The 19836-nt window shown below is 38.4% G+C and overlaps 1 protein-coding gene across 1 annotated transcript in view; it reads right to left on the reverse strand.

The window, feature by feature from the left end:
• Window positions 1-19421, reverse strand: part of SHOC1 (shortage in chiasmata 1) — a 65205-nt gene extending 45784 nt beyond the window's left edge. The window contains exons 1-5 of the mRNA XM_074932725.1: window positions 19347-19421; window positions 11322-11399; window positions 7353-7482; window positions 6677-6758; window positions 829-1016 (exon numbers count right to left, since the gene is read on the reverse strand). Coding sequence (XP_074788826.1) covers window positions 829-1016; window positions 6677-6758; window positions 7353-7482; window positions 11322-11399; window positions 19347-19421 — 553 coding nt within the window. The remainder of the gene's footprint in view (window positions 1-828; window positions 1017-6676; window positions 6759-7352; window positions 7483-11321; window positions 11400-19346) is intronic.
• Between the last annotated feature and the right edge of the window lie 415 nt (window positions 19422-19836).

Raw genomic sequence — 19836 nt, forward strand, 5'->3', positions numbered from 1 at the left:
CCTTTTGCCATATGCCACCTAACTTTGAAAAAAAAAATCAGATTATTACTTAATCAGATGAATTAAGATTACTGTCTTTCAATTATTAACTGCAATACACCTGCACTGTTGATACTATGTTCCTAGTAAATGTTATCCTGTACAATACTGTATCAAGAACCACCTGCCTCCTCTGTGTGACTGTGGAAAAAAGCTCTTGGTAAATGATTACATCACTTTCCTTTTCTAAAGTAATATAATTGACTGATACTGAAAAAACCCCACCTTATTGAAAAAATAAACCCGGTAGTTCAGAATAATAAATCATAATATAGTTAAATCACTTCCTCAACATTTTCCTTTCTGTGATTGGTATTAATTATATTTATTAGGGCACTATTAATCATAAAATTTCAGAAAACACATAGGAATACTATCCCGTCTGAACTGCCTTCACCCCAGCAACAAAGCAGAAACTGCTTACTTCTCTCCTGCCTTGACATGGTAAAAGAACATACCACAAGAATCTAATTTTACTGAGGTACAAAGGATCATTAACATTTTATTCGATGCCTGATAAGATCTACTTATTGTGATACTTTTTGTCACCTTCTTCCTTATATCTGATCAGCCTGAAACTTCTTTTGGCTTGCATCTACCTTGAACTGTTAAGACAAGCTCTGCTTTGCCAGGGAACAAATCTCTCTTAAATGATTATAACCTGCAATTGCAAAGGCTGTGTTCAGTGTCTGTGGATCATGCCCAGAAAATTATGGAAGTTAACAAGCTGACTCCATAGAAAGTTAGAAAACAGTGAATAAAACATAAAACAGATAGAAAACACTTTACCTTGCCATTGTTCTTTAAATTCAGTGGTGTAGTCAGTCTTTAAATATTTGTCCTGAGTGGATTCTTCCATTAAAATATTTTTCCTAGGTAAAGGTCCTTCTATGACAGTCTGAGAGCAGGGATTTGAACTTGGAATAACTTCTGTTAATTCATTACTAATCTGAAACTCTACAGAGGAGATAGGTTTCCTAAAAAGCAGGAAAAAAAAATCTGATACTGAAGCTGTTGTAAAAGCACTGTCATAACTTCCCTGACTCCCAGTGAATCAGTAGCACTCAGAAAGATACGCTAAAAACTTTGATAATCACTGTATTCACTGAAGATGATTAGAAATTACAGAGTTGTTATCATTATTAACTAGTTCCATGGTCAAATTACATGTTTATTTCTTCCCCAAGAAAAAGGCCTTTAAGTTTACCCCCAGCATCAAATTGAACAAAAGGATAATGGCTGGAATAAAAGCATCAAAACTACTGATGTCATAACATTTATGACTAAAATTTGCTGATGGGTTAAAAATGTATAGTTGTGTTTCAAAAATCATGCAGAAATTGCAAGTAACTGGAATAGGGAAAAGACAGGATAAATGAAGAAACAAACCCACTTCATTTTCCTGTCACTTTTCATACTAATCTCAATACTACTATTACTTGTCAGGAAAAGAAGCTGTTTGCCAAATAAATAGCAAAATCATTTGACTACAGATAAAAAGAAAAAAAAGGTAATCACAGTCCTGAGCTAATTATGCGTCCAGACAAAATATCTGTAATTGCTAATTTAAATATGGTCACGTTAACGCTATGTTATCCATATAAACTGACTGGAACAAGAAACTGACTCTGACTAATGAGTGCTGACTAATGACATTTCTGAAGATCCCAAATTCTCTGCTCATCTATACTGACTGAACTTAATATTCTAATTTCAGACAACTGATTTCTCAACCATGCATCCTATTGATTTATTCCATTTTTAAATGATCCTTTGCATTAAACAGTCTTGCTATTGGCTAGCCATCTGGAGGTAATTCTCATAAATGGAATCAGTATAAGAGCGCACCTCTGAATATCGGTACAGACCTTCAGGTTTAGGCAGCAATAGTGAGGAATCTCTACCACACATCTTAAAAAAAAATCAAATATTTTACAATATTTTTTAGTATATCTCAAAAGTCAATTTTGAAACTACAAGTACTATAGTTCACAAGCAATAACTATGCAGCATTTATAATAATTAATGTCCAAACTTTAACATGGCATAAGCTTTTGAAACTCCACAAACCTTAGAACACTGTGCCAAGTTACATGTGGGTCAACTTCACTGAAATCAATGGGTTTCCCTATAGTTTTATAGATAGATCATGCTCATGTGAGTTGCTGATTTGAGACTATATGGGCCAGACTTTTCCAGAGTCAAGCCCTTGGTAAGGCTGTTCTAGAAAACAGTAAATATTCTAAATGAGAGACTACTCTAAGTATGGAAACATATATTCAATCCATATAGCTATACTTGTACAGCGAACACACTACATTGGATTTAATGTATTTAGCTTCAGTTAGGTCTTTACAATATGAAGTAAAACTTTCAGCAGTATGTTTGAAATGTGAGCAGTTGAGTCCCATCATCAAAATAAGGATGGCAATTAAGTGCATGTAATAAAGCTACTAAGGGGGTGTAGTCAACTAGGTTAATTGGCATTTTCTAGGAATTTTAGACTCTCTTCCTTATCTCCTTTCCTGCCAGGTGTTTTTTCACTCCTGCCTAGGCAGCCTGTGTCTTCTCGGTGTTTTTCTCCCACTTGCTACTTGTCTTCTTTTTGTTTCTCAGTCTCTCCAAGGAGATACTAGGCTCCCTGGCACTTTGAACCAGTTTTTCATAACATGTCAGTCCACTTCACTGACCTCTATGATCAGTCATTCACACTTACACTCCTCACTGGCTTACATGAAGAACTTTCAGCAAAAAAATCACAAACCCAAACACCCCAAACTGAAAAATTTATGTCAAAATATCACGTCTCTTAATCTAGTTACCTAGACTTTTAGACACACAGAAAAACATAGAAATATCTACACAAAGCCCATATTTAGTAGTAAAAACTTGTGCCTACTGGAAAAACAGACTAAAGTAATCCTCTGAGTAGAGTCATAAAACACAGTGTATTAAATCTTATGATAAAGAATCCAAAGATACTAAACTCAATTATAACCATATTACGTATCAGCACATTCAAGACACACTTTAATAATTATTATGTCAAGCCATAAGTAAGCCTAGAATCTTTTAACTAGGCAGTTATACTTTTTTTCTACCACTCCAGGACTATAGGTTTCCAGTGAGCCATACCAAGCAGTGAACACTGTACTCCAGAAAGAACACCTACCGTTAGTTTAAATGACAACAGCAGAGTGTCTAACCAGTTCTGAAAAGATTATAACATCTTGCTTATTTCCTGTAATCTTTCAACTATTAGAAATAAATTTACTTGTCATGCTATTCACCCCCTGTTCTTTACTAACACTAAATCTACTGAAAAACATTTACCATAGGTCAAGTTTTAAATATCCAAAATGAACAACCTACCCTACTTACTGCTCACTCCTATCTCTACTCTGTGTGTATCTTGCTTTGTAAATATATGGCAGTGTATTACGTTCCCCACCAGTAACACTGATAATGACTTGTGATGAAAGATGTGTATTAATACTCCTTAGTCCTACTCCCAGGGAAACCAATATCCTAAAATATCCAAGTTACTTAGATTATTTGTATTTACCTTAAACAGAACGCACTTGAAGAACCGGAAGCACAAATACATCCTTTCCTCCTAAGTTTAACTCCTTGCTCCTTATTTCCTTGTCTCCAGTTTATTTTTCACTGGTACACAGACTAAACCCACTTCATTTTAAAACACATTAAGTGAAATAATCCCATATTTTTCTGTAACTGGAGTCTAATACCTGCACTGATTTCCTCAGATTTATCTAGATGTTATGACTAACTTAAGTGCTAAAACAACAGGTAAAAGTAAATGCTGTTTGGTCTAATAAACTTTTTCATTCTTGGCATTTAATATCCTTTGAGATGGCATCGGACTGACTCTTGAATTGCTTATTGTTTATATCTAAACCACCCTATGTCTTTAAACCAACTTCTTCAGTAATTTATTTTTCTGTTACTGTTATTAGTCTAGACAACATCTTGGGTGACATTTTCGCATGGATTTTGCAGCATCCTCACAACATTTATGACTGAAGGTGCAAAAATTATTATATTACATATAATAGCCTTATTTTTTTCAGAAGATGCACTATGTAATTTCAATTGTTCTTCAGTGCAGCTTTCATCATTAATCTAAACCAATAGTTCAAGCTCATTATAAGGCAGAATCATTTCAGATGCAATTCATTTTGTAATTATAGTTTTGCCATAAAATCTTAAACTATTAAAAATGCAGTGGTGTACTGGTTACATTGATAGATGCTGGACTGAATTAAAACCTGAAAATATAATCAAGTGCTTCCAGTTCACAGGATCATAGAATCACAAAATGGTTGAGGTTGGAAGGCACAATGTTAGGGGACAGTTAGGGCTTCAGGTCCAAACTTTTAAAAGTACTCACATATTTCTTCACTTAGTACTACAAGCCTGAGGACAAGAAGCAAAAGGGGGGCCTATACAGCTATAATGAAAGTCAGCCACTTCAACATCTGTTAGTTACCTGAACCCTAGAGAGACATGGAATGCCAAGAGGGTAACGGCTGTTAGGCCACAGAGAGCATTTCCCATCAACCCAAGAGAGGAGTGCAAGCACCACAAGGAAAACCACTCAATTCTTCTACAAAGCCTTAGAAAATATTTGTCTCACCACTGTGTTCAGAAGGTAAAGAATAGTACTATGGATCCAAAGGACAAAAACCTGAGAACATTTTCCAGTTATTTGTTGCTTTTCTTTTCTTTTTCAAAAAAGAAAAGGCTAAGTTATATTAAAAATTCCTATCAAAATAATGTTCAAAATTATAAAGAAAGTCACTGAAATGTTAGAAAACCTTTAACTGGACTTTGACCTGACACTGTGTTATGCTCTACTGTGTTTGATACTGTGTTATGTGTACTGTGTTTGGTAAAGCTGTGATCATAATTTTTTTTTTTTTTTTTCAAAATTTTCTGGTTGACCAAGTAATAAAAATTGTTCAATGCTATTATCTTCACTATTGAGCATATGGCTGTAGGCCATTTAACAAAACCCAAGTTGAATACAAATACACTATCTTGGATATTTCTAATAACACTGTGAGAAAAACAGAAAATGAAGACATTAATATTCACAAGATTCCCATAAAAATGATAATATTATAATCTACATTCTCTAGAGTAAATCCACGATACTCATGCTGGGTGCCAATCTAAGACATCAAACTCCTAGTCTGAATTTCAAAGTATTTGGCATTTTTCCATGTTAAAGCATTAGTATTCTCCCATCAACTTCAGTTATGAGCACCCATCTTCTTCAAGTCTGCCAGAAATAAGAGGAGCACATTCATTGTCTAACTGCAGAGTTTTTGGTTCAAATGATGTCCAAATCACACAGGACTTTTGACAAAGCCAAAACCAGAATCAGTTCCCCAGGCAGCATTTAACTTCCTTAACCAAGCTCCAGGAATTACATAACACTAGAAAAACACAATCTCTGTAGAGTCTATTATGATTATTAACTAATAATTGAAGAATTACACAGAAGAGCACCGGGAGGGTTAACTGTCCTTTCAAATTAAGGGTAAAGACTTTTTTTTTCTCCAGAAAACTTCCCATTATGTGCTTTTTATTCTAGCTTTCTTCTCCTGCAGTAACTATGTTTTTGAACAACTATGCACTTCCTTTTCACGCAGTACCACTTCTACAGGAAAAACACCTCCCCATTGCTGAAACAGAGGCCAGCTTTTACAGACAGCCACACCATTCTCTGCACAGCCTTGATTCACTCTATCAGCTTGATCATTTCTGTACCATGAATGAGCAGAGGGTTTTGCTGAAAAGACAGCATGTAGCAATGCTATTAAAGACTGCATTGTAGTGAAATCACAGAGGAGTGCCACTGTAAGGTACTAGCAACCCTGGTGCTGGCATTTTCTATACAGGCTTACTTAATTCTCCAACTACAAATATTCTTCACAACCATTTCTTTATGCATATTTGAAACATAGATTTTAGACTGGCCAGTAAAAGCACAAATGTAATTTATCCATTTCTTTCACACTGATGGTTAAGAGCAGAAATGCACACAATTTACTGGTTTTGCAGAACCATAATTTTCATTTCTTATGTATGCTGTAAAGGCCATGTTGCAAACCTGTTTTTAAAATGAACTCTCTATATATTTCAGAGTTCACTTGATACATTTTTACTTTATATAAATAATTTAAAAATAAATACATCTGTCTTCATATGCATTAATACAAGTTTGACTTACAGATGCCTTTTATACCTTCTCAAAGATTTATAAATACTCTTTCTTTGAATAGCTTCATCTACAGTTATGAGAGATAACTGTTTTGGGGAGAGGAGGGGAAATGTCCTCATGGTTTATTTTCATGTTCATGCACAGATTTCAGAGAATTTCTCCAATGCCACAAATAGATTACACAACCATTACAAAAATGAGATAAAAAAGCAGAGGGCTCCATAAAAAGCCATCTTTAAGCTATGTGCTACAGTTTATAGCTCCAGTGCACTGTACACTTGCAACTGTCAGAAAACGTTTCCATATTGTGTTATCATCATTAGCTTCTGATTCACAAAGTACCTGAATGATATCAAAGGAATCATATATGTTTTTAAGATTACTGACTTTTCCAGGAAATCCTCCACAGATAGACTTTTCTTCCATTGATCCAATACTGAAATAGTGATCATGTTCTGTGTTGAAGTAACTTAGACAAAAAGAGAGAAAAAGAATCACACAGAAAATATTAATTTTTATTTGTACGTATTGATCTAACCATTGCAGAGGCTAATCAAACTTTACACAAGATGTACAGAAGAAACAATGCTTTCAGTTTCCATTAGCAAAAGTAAATACAAATACATCAGAAAGATGCAAATACTTTTATATATATATATGTTTACCTCTATGTTTGGAACCCCCCAGTTTTTTCCACATCTCAAAACCTCAGCATCATCTTTCAAACCTCTCCCAACTAATCAGGTTCAGAATTTTATTTACCTCTGATCATTGCTTTTCTTCCATAACCACATGTCCAGACAGGAAGTTTTCCAGAGATTTCTACAAACTAATCAAGTAGCACCCTCATTTATGGTGGCATACAGAAGTATCTATTACTCATTTGTTTCTACTTAAGCAATCAACATGTTCTATCTTCAAGAGCTATATGAACTGACATACTGCTACTTCCGGAAAGATTTTTTTTTTTTTTTTACCAGATTTACCATATTATGCACAAATACAAGCTTTTCCTTTAATCCACAGTAAATCTAAACTAAAATTTAAGGACTATATAACCTACTTCTAGTCCATGGCTTCCTGTACTTATCATCAGCAAAGAGTCCAGTGAGATGATACTTTTCATCTTGATGTAAACAGGGAGGAAAGCAAAGTGATAATCTCCAGATGGAAAACTTCTGCTTTGCCATGCTCTGCACAAAAAAAGCATGGGATAAAATTATTAAAGACACAGTTCAATTCTTTTTCTTTTTGTGCACTACCTCGTCAGAGAATCCCACTGTTTTCAAGTGTTTCCTACAAAAACATATTTTATATTTAAGCTTTATTTTTTGGTAAAACTGACACATTCCAAACCAAGATATTAACATTTACCTGATGATATTTAACTTTTAATCTACACTTCTGCATATGCAAACTGCACATAATGCCTAGCTACACTTAACATAAACTTTGTGTGTGCAATTGCAAGTGCTTATCTTAACACTTGCATTGGTCTCTTGAACTGACAAGTGTGTAAGCTGACCAGAAACAATTTAAAATAATTCCTACTATTGCTGGTTTAGACACTCATAATATTCTAAAGCTTCTCAGCCTTCATGTGTCATTATGAGCTAAAGAAAGCCCTTTATATACCCTTTTATCTTCAGTAAAAACAACAGGGTAGCATGGTAGTAATCAATGGAATTCTAGAATTAAATGCTTAACGTGGCAACTTCAGTAACATTTCACTGAAGACCACCTTCAATTAACTAACAGTTCTTTTGTCACAAAAGCCCACGTGCAGTACTGTATAAATAGCACAGAACCACGGAATACACAGTGAATTTAGGAAGCAGAGACAAATGATTCTTACACAGAGTTTGAAGTTAACAAGTTTATAGGTTAGAAAGAAGTTGTCCTCAAAAATTGTGGGGTGTAAAAGGCATACTGAAAAAGGCAACTAGCTATAGAAATGGGGGAGAACATAATAAATGAGATTAGAAACTAATCAGGAGTTCTAAGTCCACTGCCTGACTTCAGCTCTGTTGCTTCAGGTCCTAGAAATGTCCACCCATTTCAGCATATGTTGTCAAGCCAGTCACAGCTTGTACTGTTAGACATTTCAAGTGACAAACTAGAAAAAGTTCACTGACTTGGATTGCTACCAGAACACCGTGCTGTTGGTGCACTTTTCAAACGTTCCTGTATAGGTGGAGAGGAAATTAAAAAAAAATAAATGAAGAAACAAAAGAAGAAGACATGGGAAGCAATGTTGAACAAACAAACACTATCACTTCTGCGAAAGGTCACCATTACCAAACCTTTTTCCATTTCAGTGTAATCCTTTGTGGGATAGTTACAATTTTGTAAATTACAGTTAATTTTAACAAAACAGGCAAAACCTACTGCCATCATAGCATCTTTTCTTTAGAAGTCTCTTGTAAAAAATTAATGAACATCATACTGATCCAACACATTCCTTCTTGCCTGTCAAAGCATGATATTTCCTGAATTACCTTCCCCTTTACAAATTCTGAACAAAGAAGGCAGAAGCAGACAATTACAGGCAATTACACCTAGGTCTTCTGCATGTTACCAGCCATGCATCAGTTTAAGTAATCTGTGTTGAAGTTCCTGCTAAAACAACTGTATTCATCACAAAATAAAATACAGCTAGTGAAGTTCCTGGTAGAGATCACAGGAAGAGAAAGAGCTGATGATAACCTTTTCCTTCATTAAAACAAGGTGTAAAGACTGTGACATAACAGCTCTCAAAGTACTCTTAGGTTACAAAAGAATGGCCTGCTGGAGTTTTAAGTAGAAACCACTGAACAATTAAAGATAAGCAACAATGTGACAGAGACCAGAAAGAAATTTTAAACACCAGGGTGTAGTTTTACTGAAGCTGCCTGTAGCTTAATAGCTAAAATTGTTTACAATCACTGATGCTTGTAAAGTGGAACAAATACATCCCAGGGCTTTCATCACAGATAATTGCCTTAAAACAGGAAAATTGTGCATTTTACAGAACGTTTTAAAATAATTTCTTCTAAGTGCACCAGTTAAACTGAAATAGTTCACTTTACAAAGTCTGCTAATACACAACTTTTCTTGCCTTTCTTAAGCATATAAAAGTGTTTTTCAAGCCGATTATTAATGCCTATGGCATTTAATCAATGCATATTTACCCGTTTCTCAAGGAAAGGTAAAGTTCTCTGCCAATTTCTCTTCTAACTGAAAGATAAAATGTGCATTTTTATAGTTCTATATACCCTGTATATATTGTCAGTTTAGAAGTTTAACTTTCTGTCATCTTATAAGATGACTTTTTAATCACAGCTACAACTCTCAGAAGCATGAGGAATCCAACTCTTTTGTCTTTAATGACTGAAAAGTCTCCTTTCTTCAAAGATATATTTATACTGGGCAGCTGGATAAACTCTATCTGAGATTGATAAAAATGCATAACAAGTACATTAAGAGCAGGATTCTACATCCATTTGAGTCAGATGTGTGCAGGAATCAGTCTGATATGCTCATTGAATTCCAGCATTTCCTAAGAATTGGAGCATTAGACAAGTGCACTTGATATATCAGATGCCTGAAAAGTCGATTTAATTACCATGTACTTTCTAGTAGGAGGGTAGAAGGCACAAGAGTAGAACAATAAGCTGCAGTTTTAGCACAGCAAGTTCCTTGCACAGTCAGGTCTGTAATACCTTTAAATTGTGTGATCACATCCATTAACCCCTTCTGGTAGTATTACAGAGAAACATTCACACCCTTCCAGAGCAGTCACTCAACAGGTCAGTAAACACTTCTGTTTTATCACTTTTCATGTGTCCTGATGTCAGCACCACCCTACTCCTCAAAATTCAGGCAAGAAGAGCCGTGAGTTTTAATTCTTCTCTTTTGCACGATAGTCCACAACAGGTTTTGATAACACACCTATTTTTTTTCAGAGATAACACAGAAACATCTGAAGATCAGACTGAATGGAACTACTGTGAGAAGGTTTTTGCACAACTATTGAGTGACAGATTGCATGCTGTTGGAGTTACAACAGAAAAAGAAGTCCTGGCTGCTACAATCTAAGAAAACACTAGGCACATACACAGGTACTACATGGAACAATTCTTGCACTTCAAGGGATGTGGGCAATGTGTTTCACAACGTGTATCTCAGGTTACCCATAAGTACCATTTCTGGACCACTTCCCAGGCTGCATTTCTCCAGCTATGTGCCAGGAGCACTTGTGTGTGTACTTGCAATCTCCCTGAACTCTTGAAGGCATCCTGAAGAAACATGTCTGTCAACTCCTTCTTCTGCACACATACTAGCAATGTCCCCCCTTGGCAAAGCACCACTCTGCTGGAGAATTTTTTAATTTGTCTCATAGCTTTTCTTTGAAAATGTAAATAAATAAAAACTCAGTTAAGTAATACAGTGTGCTTCATTGATAAGCAGTTGGTAACATCACATAGATGTAGACAGGAGGGAAAACAAGACTTCATAAGGTTTCTATATCTTAACTGATCCACATCTTCTAAAGCCAAAATACTCATTGCAGGTGTGAAAAAACACTTGCTCCCATGAATTTAATCTAAAACATTATAAAAACTCTTCTTACCACCAGTAGGGAATAGAGGATTGTGTATCATTATCCTAATACATATTCAAGTAGCTAGAAAATCGGATTTGTTCTCCAAGAAGGTAATTAATTGAATTATTTTATGCATTAGGAGGCACAGTGCACTCTCCAAAGAAAGCTCTAAGCAGGAAACTGGCTATAAAACATAACTGTAAGTGCAATAGACACTAAAAAAAAATTGATGCTCTTCAGTTTTGGCAAAATTGTACTTTAACTTTTTATTAAAAAAACCTTTAACTACTTCACTATGTTACCCCAGCAAGTGCAGTACAACAATCTCACTGAAACAGAATTCTTAAGAAAATGTTTTTCTGTATCTTTTTTTAATGTGCGCTCAATCTTTTCTTCAGTTACTGCCATATTTCTTTCAGAATATTAAGAGAAATAATAAAACTATACCTCATATAAATAGTCTGTTGAGTGATACTTTAAAGCTGCAAACATCTTGCTTTGTGATGTTTTCAACACTTCATTTGTCTAAAAGATATACAGAATATGGACTAGTTAAAATCTTCCAATATCATGAAAAATGTTGAAATTAAGGTTCAACATGAATAGCTTCCTAATTTCTGCTAGCACATGCACCTTGGACTGAATTTCCTATGGAAGAAGGCTACACAAAGCATTCAGTAGTCTTCTTTCAGAATGATTAACTACAGACCATGGACACTTGAATTTTATCCAAAGGAACTGGGCTTTGGGGTTTTTTTAGCTCTGCCTCTTGCTGTTTCTTTCACAGAAAACTTTTCAAACCATTAAGTGACTGTAAGCAATACAAATTACCTCCCCTAAGCAATAATTTTGAGAAGTTAACTGATTCAATCAATTTTTATGGATTCTAAATTAGCTTTTAAAGATACTAGTTCAGTTACCTAAGCTATTAACTTTTCACTGCCTCATGTATTTATGAAGGCATTCTTTTTCTCTCCTTCAGTTTTACAAAGGAAAATGTGATTTTGCAGGCTAGTTGGGATCAAGAGGTCCTGCTGGAACACCACGTCTCTAAATTAGTTGATCCTAATTTAGAGCATCACTCAAGGAGCAAGATGAAAACTATACAAGGACAGAGATATAGCACGAGTGCAGAACAGGATATATTGTTGCTCAGGTATGCATAAGGTAAGAGAATACTTGTTCTTAATTAAAATTAGGTAGGAGAGTCAAGGGTAAAGTAAGAAAATTCTATCCAGAAAGTGCATGATGTAAATTAAATTTAATCAATGTAATTGTAGGGCCATAAGGGAAACTTGTGACAGGCTGTCTTCGTATGCATACCAGTACAAGTCAGTAACATGGTATTGGGCTAAAATTGCTTAGGTAACAGTGTTGGAAATACCAGATTTTGGTACGGATGTTAACAGAATTGGGACCAAATAGGGGAAAGTAATTAGGGGCTGGACTTGAGAGGAGTCTGGTCAAAGAAAAGGAAGTGTAGGGAAGGTAAAAAGATAGGTTCAGGAAAAAAAAAAAAAAAAGGAAAAAGGGGGAAGGAAAGGGGAGGAAAGGGGAAAAGAGAGAGGGGAGGAAAGGGGAAAAGAGAGAGGGGAGAGAGAGAGAGGGGAGAGAGAGAGAGGGGAGAGAGGAGGAGGGAGAGGAGGATTTGTACCTTAAGTGCAGGATAGGGTATAGAACTGCAACTTAATAGATGTGTATCACTCATTTAGATTTCATTATAGCAATATAACTATGCATTCATACAAATACTAAGCAATAGAATTACAATTATTACTCGCAGTTATATAATGGTGAATTAATACAGTGACTAGTAGTAAACTGCTTAGTAGCCACTTAAGGTACTACTAGTTTCTTAAGGGTGTGTCAATCAGCAAACATCAAAAGCATCTCAACTGGGTATGTTTCAAGTTTCCAATTTAAAATGGGAAGAGTGGGACTGAGAAATGCTATCTAGTCTGTGAGGATAGACCTAAATCCAAGCAAACTTAAAATCCTTTTATTTTTTTTAAGGAGGAACAAAACCACAGAACATGATCCTGTTTCGTTCTCCAAGAACTCTAGGGAACACCACTTTCAGGAAGTGAAATACGCAGTACCGGGTACTTCTGTCAGCACCACATGTTTTTAAATCCGCAGTTTTCAAAGCCGGTGAAGAACCGGCAGTGGCTGAGTGCCGACATGGGATGGGAACGGCGAGCAGTGAAGACGCAAACCAACCCCGGGCTAATGCCGCACCTCCACCCGCCGCCGCCTCCCCCCTTTACCTCAGGCCGCCGCCGCCGCCCGCGCGGGAAGCGGGACGCGCGCCCCTCATTGGCTGCCGCCCTCCGCGCGCTGGGGCGCGGCGCTCGTGCCCTTCCCGCCCGCCGCGGCCTCGCCGCGCGGCGCGTGCGCCCTGCCCTCATCCCCCGCGGCGCGGGAGGGCGCCGGAGCGGCCGGGCCCGGGCTCCTGGCGGCCGCCGCACCCCGCGGGAAGGGCTCTTGTCGCGGCGCTGCCGCAGGGCAGGCCGCGGAGGGTCCCGCGGCACTAACCGCCGCTACGGCGCTATTCTTAAATACTGCTTAAAAGATCGCTTGCCTTCGCAAGGCACCACCGCCAAGGGGCCAGAAGTAGAGAGACCCTAATCTCTGTATGAAAGGAGGATTATCAGGAAGAGCGGTTAGGAAAAACTTACATGATCTTCAAAGCAGGGCTGAAAATAATTTTAAAGCAGTAAATGCAATCAGGTAACTAAATTTAATCTGTCCACCGATAGCAGCTTGTATGGGAGAACGAGCTAAAGAAAGAGAGAAGCTTATTTTTTAAAGTGATTGTATGTAAAACTTCTGACCTGCTGTCTGTTACCTTGGGAACAGAAACAGAACGAGCCAGAATTTAATATCCAGAAATGCTTCTGCTTTGTATGCTCAGCAAGCATGTGAAATGTCAGTTTCTACAAATAGCTGTCAACTTTGCCGGGAAAAGGCGCCTTTTTTTTTTTTTTTTTTTTTTTTTTCCCTTTTAATTGGCTGCCTAAATTGCTCCCACAGCCCTCAGGCTGCTGTCTGTTGAACAAATTGTGTTTCTCAGCAGGCAGTCTAGCATTAAATTTCTGCTGTGATCCAGGCTCTGACTAATCCCTGGACTGACAGAAATTTAAAGACTAGTTGTGGGAATGCTCCCTCTTACACCCCCCCCCCCCCCCCCCCCCGACTTTACACACGTGCTAGCTGCAGGTAGGCTCCAGATGCTGTTATGGTTGCTGGAATAGCACCTTCTTACTGTGCCATTAAATTGCATTTCCATACATCCTCTAACGTTAGAAGTGGATACCTGCAGAGGATGCATCTGAAGTCTCTGGTAATGCCGCACATGTTCATTAGGCCTGTTGCTACAATAGTCTTGGGAGGCTGGAAAACGTGTCTTCTCCAGAAACTCCTTGCAGGTTGAGTCTCAGATGAAGACTGATTTCTGTGGGGAAAACAAAAGTTATGCTTTCCACTGTGGTTTTAAGATCTCCATTAGCTTTTGTACATTCCAGTGAGTGAAAAATTTAAGTAAAAAGCATATGGACAGATGTTGTCTTTACTGCCTCAAAGTACTGTTTTGTTTTTCTTTAACTGAGTGCATGAGTGTGGCCCAGTATTAGCGTAAATGTTTTTCTAAGACCAGGCCTACTGAAAATGTTTCCCAGGCAGTTGTTAAATGTGAATACTTTATTGTTATATCAATTTTTATATTTTAAAAATGAATTTCTATTCTCTCTGTAAGAAGTAAAAGACAAGTTGGGCCAAGTAGGCATAATACACAAAACACAGGAACTTCCAATTAAACTATTTCAGAAGCACTTCTCTCCCAGCTGGAATATAGAAAAATGCTTGTTTCTTACCCCAAACCAGGAAACAAAATAACAATATATTATGGTGATTGAACAGGATGTTACAGCACAGAAATGTCCCCCAATAGCAAAGCCTTTGAAGTATCTGGAAAAGGTAAAACTAATGACAACCACTAGAGCAGATCATGTACCTTATGCAGCAATAGCTGGTCAAGAAATAAAGCAGCGATACATACTGTGATTAAGGGGCTAGAGATATCCAATGAAGATTATGATAACTCCAGTTTTTCTTCATCAGATTGAACAGATAATAGGGTACATATTCTGCAGAAGAAAATTGACAGCAATTCATAGTTATCTCCATGACTCTTTTTGCTCGGATATACCTGTAGATCTGGATGTCTGTACATATAACTTTAAAATGGTTTCATGGGGATTGTTTGCATGGCTGATAAAAAGTGATAAGTGGTATATGCTAGGTTAACTGTTGTTAATGATTAACATAATGAATGGAAGAAGCCTTTCCCAACTCACTGCCTGAACACAGGCAAATCCTTCCTCCATGCAGGATGCTGTTGGAGGCTATGTGAAATCTTTGGGGTGCTTTGGTACTCGCTGGGCAAGCACATATTTTCCTCATAAAACTTCAAACTGCATCTTAGTTGGATTTCTTGAGTGAAGCTGAGAATGTTACAGATGAGAGTAACATGAATGCCAGTTAGCACTGTCTGTCAGGGTAAGGAATGTGAGGAGAGATGAGATGAAATTTGGCAGTTTCTCATTCTCATCTTTTACAGTGGGGCTGCTCTTTAGAATTGCCAGAAATGATGATGAAGTGCTTGGTTTTAGCCCTGATCAGGTGCTATGGATGGAATCTGCTGCTGTGCTATTTCCTCAACTTTCATAAAGTTTATCACTGAGCTCCAGAAAGACATTTCTGAGAATATACTGGAGGATTGAGCACAAGATTACTATGAACACAGGCATAATCTTGACTATATCTCATTTTTCTCTAAAAATAGTCTATTGTGAGCTGGATCACAACTGGTCCAATTTAGCTTAAATGTGTATAAGTGGCACCAACTCATGTTAACTGAGAATTTGGATCGCTGTCTTTTTTACACCTCTTTTTTTCTTCATTTCATTTTGTGTAAGTCATAGAAATCAGAACTGAATTTATAATACCACCAAGGCAAGAAAGCAATAAAGAGGAGTTTTGCTGATACCAGTTAAACTTGGACACCAGAGTGAAAAGAGTAGGTGTATTCTACTGTTGATAACCAAATAATGTAACAGAGTAATACGGAAAACATGCAGTAAGAAAAGGCAGAATAATGCTCTTAAAAGAAAACAAATAGGAAAATACAGGGTAATGTATCGAATCATTACTGTATGAGAGGGAGAATGGTGATTAGGAAAGATCCATCACCCCTGGTATACGTTACCATCATGCAGACCCGCAGTGGCTGGGTAGCCCCGGTCACAGCGAGGGTTTGCAGAGCCTGTCCCGGCAAGGGGGAAATCCTACGCGGTGCCTCCACCCGTAGGTGAGGCTGCCAAAGTCGCTGTGAGTGGGTCCAGCCTTATATACCAAAAATCAACAAGTCAAAATGATTTGCACTTTTCTTTGAGTGGAAACATCTGGTTTCATCCTCCTGTTGGGTTCCACCTAAAGCCTGGCCGGGGCCTGGGGAGGAGAACCAAGAGGGTTTCTAATAAGGCCGAACACTTGGGTTCTCAGCCTTGAACAAGGCTAAACAAGGGAAGCTGCATACATTCTGTCAGCATTTTGTCCTCACTACTGATTATATTCTGGCTAAGCTGCATCTTTCACTAGTGAGCATACATACTTGGTTAATGATTATGTACTGAGTTAGTGGCTTCAGCTCAGGGCCTGTTGTTCAGGCTTCAATACTCCAGCACTTTAGCGCTTTTTACATCAGCATAGGAGGTTTTTTATAACCTAGTACAATACCTACTAACACAATGGTTATCAGTTATAAAATATACAGGATTCATCTATAGGTCAGCTCTGCCTTGGGCCTGTTGTCCAAGCCTTAGCACTTCAAGAGGTAAAGAAATATTTGTTATTTGGAGAAAAGTAATATTTTGCTTCATATTGCTTTGATATCAGAAGAGTTTGAAAATGTGTGAAGTTGTGGATTTTTTTTTTTTTCTAGAGATCTCAATTAATTTTGTTTCAGAGGATTTATTTCCTTGGATAAAACATAATGGAATTATGCCTGATTTTGTCTCTCAGTATGTGTATTCCTCGAGTGCACGTTATTAAAAAACTCTACAGAAACATAAAATGGTATAAATATGTTCTTTACTCATTAAGATACAAGCCAAAACAAGTGATCATTCTACAAGAGTGGAATTTGAAGACAGTACAATGCTCTAAGGTATTCAGAAAAACAAGACAAAACCAAAAAGGTTATCTACACAATATAATTACCTAAATGTACCACAGTCATTCATTCAGAAATATACCTTCCTATGATGTCTTTTAAACAAGTCGCTGCTTTTCATCACTACTGTAAGATGTAATTATATTTATATGGGAAAGGAATATTGAAAGAGATATAATTTTCTGCCCCAGCCATTGGTGGAAGGCTGGCAAATTCTGTGAAAAATGCAGTAGCTGCTGAGATAAAAGTAGGAGAACATGAATACACCTACAAAGCATGTCTTTGGATCATGGGTTTCTGCTTCACCTTTGATCAGTTCAGATACCGAAATGAGAAGAATTGTAAGAACCTGAGCACAATGCATTTCTCTTTTATTGGCTTTGTATTTTATATAAATTTGATTGAGTATAGAGGCTATTGATGAAGTGTAAGATGACTTCTTTCTTTTCTTGGCACCACCACAAAGTCTCAGCACAAGTTTATTCTTTTTGAATATTGTAGTCAGAGATCGTGTGTCCATCTTCTAGCTGCTTATGAGCAAAAATCAGTCACTGCTGGTCAAGAGGAATGCCCTCCTTATCCTGGATATTAGTTTTTACATTTTCTGTAGTATCATAAGGCTCAGCCTTGAGGGTGATGGTTTTCCCCGTGAGGGTCTTCACGAAGATCTGCATGGCAAGGCTGGCACCCGTGCCCTGCTCAGGGAATGGAGCTGCCTGAAACCAGCTTGGTTTTGGGGCCACTTCTGTTTAACATCTTTACTGATGATCTAGACGAGGGGATCGAGTGCACCCTCAGTCAGTTTGCAGGTGACACCCAGTTGGGTGGGAGTGTTGATCTGCTCGAGGGTAGGGAGGCTCTGCAGAGAGACCTGGACAGGCTGGAACCATGGGCTGAGCCCAACCGGAGGAGTTTCAATAAGGGCAAATGCTGCCCTTGGGCCACAACAACCCCCAGCAGCGCTACAGGCTTGGGAAGGAGTGGCTGGAGAGCTGCCAGTCAGAGAGGGACCTCGGGGTGTTGATTGACAGCTGGCTGAACAGGAGCCAGCAGTGTGCCCAGGGGGCCAAGAAGGCCAATGGCATCCTGGCTTGTGTCAGCAACAGCGTGGCCAGCGACCCCTGTACTCGGCACTGGTGAGGCCGCACCTCGATGACTGGGTTCAGTTTTGGGCCCCTCACTCCAAAAAGGCCATTGAATGACTCGAGCATGTCCAGAGAAGGGCAACGGAGCTGGTGCAGGGTCTGGAGCACAGGTCGTACGGGGAGCGGCTGAGGGAACTGGGGGGGTTTAGTCTGGAGAAGAGGAGGCTGAGGGGAGACCTCATCGCCCTCTACAGCTCCCTGAAAGGAGGGTGCAGAGAGCTGGGGATGAGTCTCTTTAATGAAGTAATAAGCAATAGGACAAGAGGGAATGGCCTCAAGTTGCACCAGGGAAGGTTTAGACTGGATATTAGGAAGCACTTTTTTACGGAACGGGTTGTTAGGTGTTGGAATGGGCTGCCCGGGCAGTGGTGGAGTCCCCATCCCTGGAGGTGTTTAACAGTTGGGTTGACAATGCGCTGAGGTATATGGTGTATTTGGGAACAGTCAGTGTAAGGTTAATGTTTGGACTAGATGATCTTCAGGGTCTTTTGCAACCTAGTTGATTCTATGATTCTGTGATTCTGTGAAGTACCCTTCTTAGTTTTCCAGGTACCTGCTTAGGGCTAGAATAAGATGTCTCAGCTCTGTTAGGTAGAATGGTAGTTTTGATTTGTATTTATTTAGTACAAATTTTTTTAATGATCAGGAAAGCCATATAGGATTGTAGGATAATTTAAGTTGGAAGGGACCTCAGGAGGTCTCTAGGTCAATCTCCTGCTCAAAGCAGGATCAGACGTCTGATCAGGTAAGATTGCTCAGGGCTTTGTCCAGTTAAATTTTTAAAATCTCCAAGGTGAAGGTAGCATAACCACTCTGTGTCCCAGCTCCACTGCGTGGCTGGTTTTGTGGGGGAAAACCTTTTCCTAATCTCCAGTCTGAACCTCTCTTCCTTGAATCAATGCCCACTGTTGCTACCCAGTGTGCTGCTGGCCCCTGCTCAGCTCACTCCCTGCCAGGGCCGAGGGCCTTACCTGAAGAGATGCTTCCTGGTCGTGCTGGCCTCAGCTGGGATCACTGCTGGGCTTCTGCTTTCCCAGGTCTGTGCATTTGTCCTGACTGAGTTTCATGGTGTTGATGTCAGCTCCTTCTTCCTACCTGTCCAGGCCCGTCTGGATGGCAGCTCAGCCTTGTGTATATTAGCTTGTCCCCATAACTTGGTGTCATCTGCATACTTGGTGAAATCGCACCCCCTTGCCTTGTCTAGGTCACTGACAGAGATTTTAAACAGAACAGGTCCCAAGATAGATTCTTGGGGTACCCAACTTTTACCTGCCTCCAGGTTGAGTACGACTCTATTGACCAGCACCCTTGGAGTCTGACCATCCAACCGGTTTTTACACATCTACATTTTCATCTGTTCAAACCACCACTTTTCTTTTCAAACTCTAAATCCAGATTGGTTTTTTTTTTCTTCGTTTCTTTTTGCAACAGGGAAGCTTTAGCACCTATTCATGCCAAATTATTTTTGGTGTCATATAAAAAGAATGGGGCAAGCAAAATAATATTTTTTTTTCACCGAAAACTAAAAAGGGCTATCAAATAATGCAGAGTTGTGAAGCTTGATATTTGACTAACATTTCCTCTT

Source organism: Athene noctua, chromosome Z (genome assembly GCF_965140245.1).
Source record: "Athene noctua chromosome Z, bAthNoc1.hap1.1, whole genome shotgun sequence".
Classification (NCBI taxonomy): domain Eukaryota; kingdom Metazoa; phylum Chordata; class Aves; order Strigiformes; family Strigidae; genus Athene; species Athene noctua.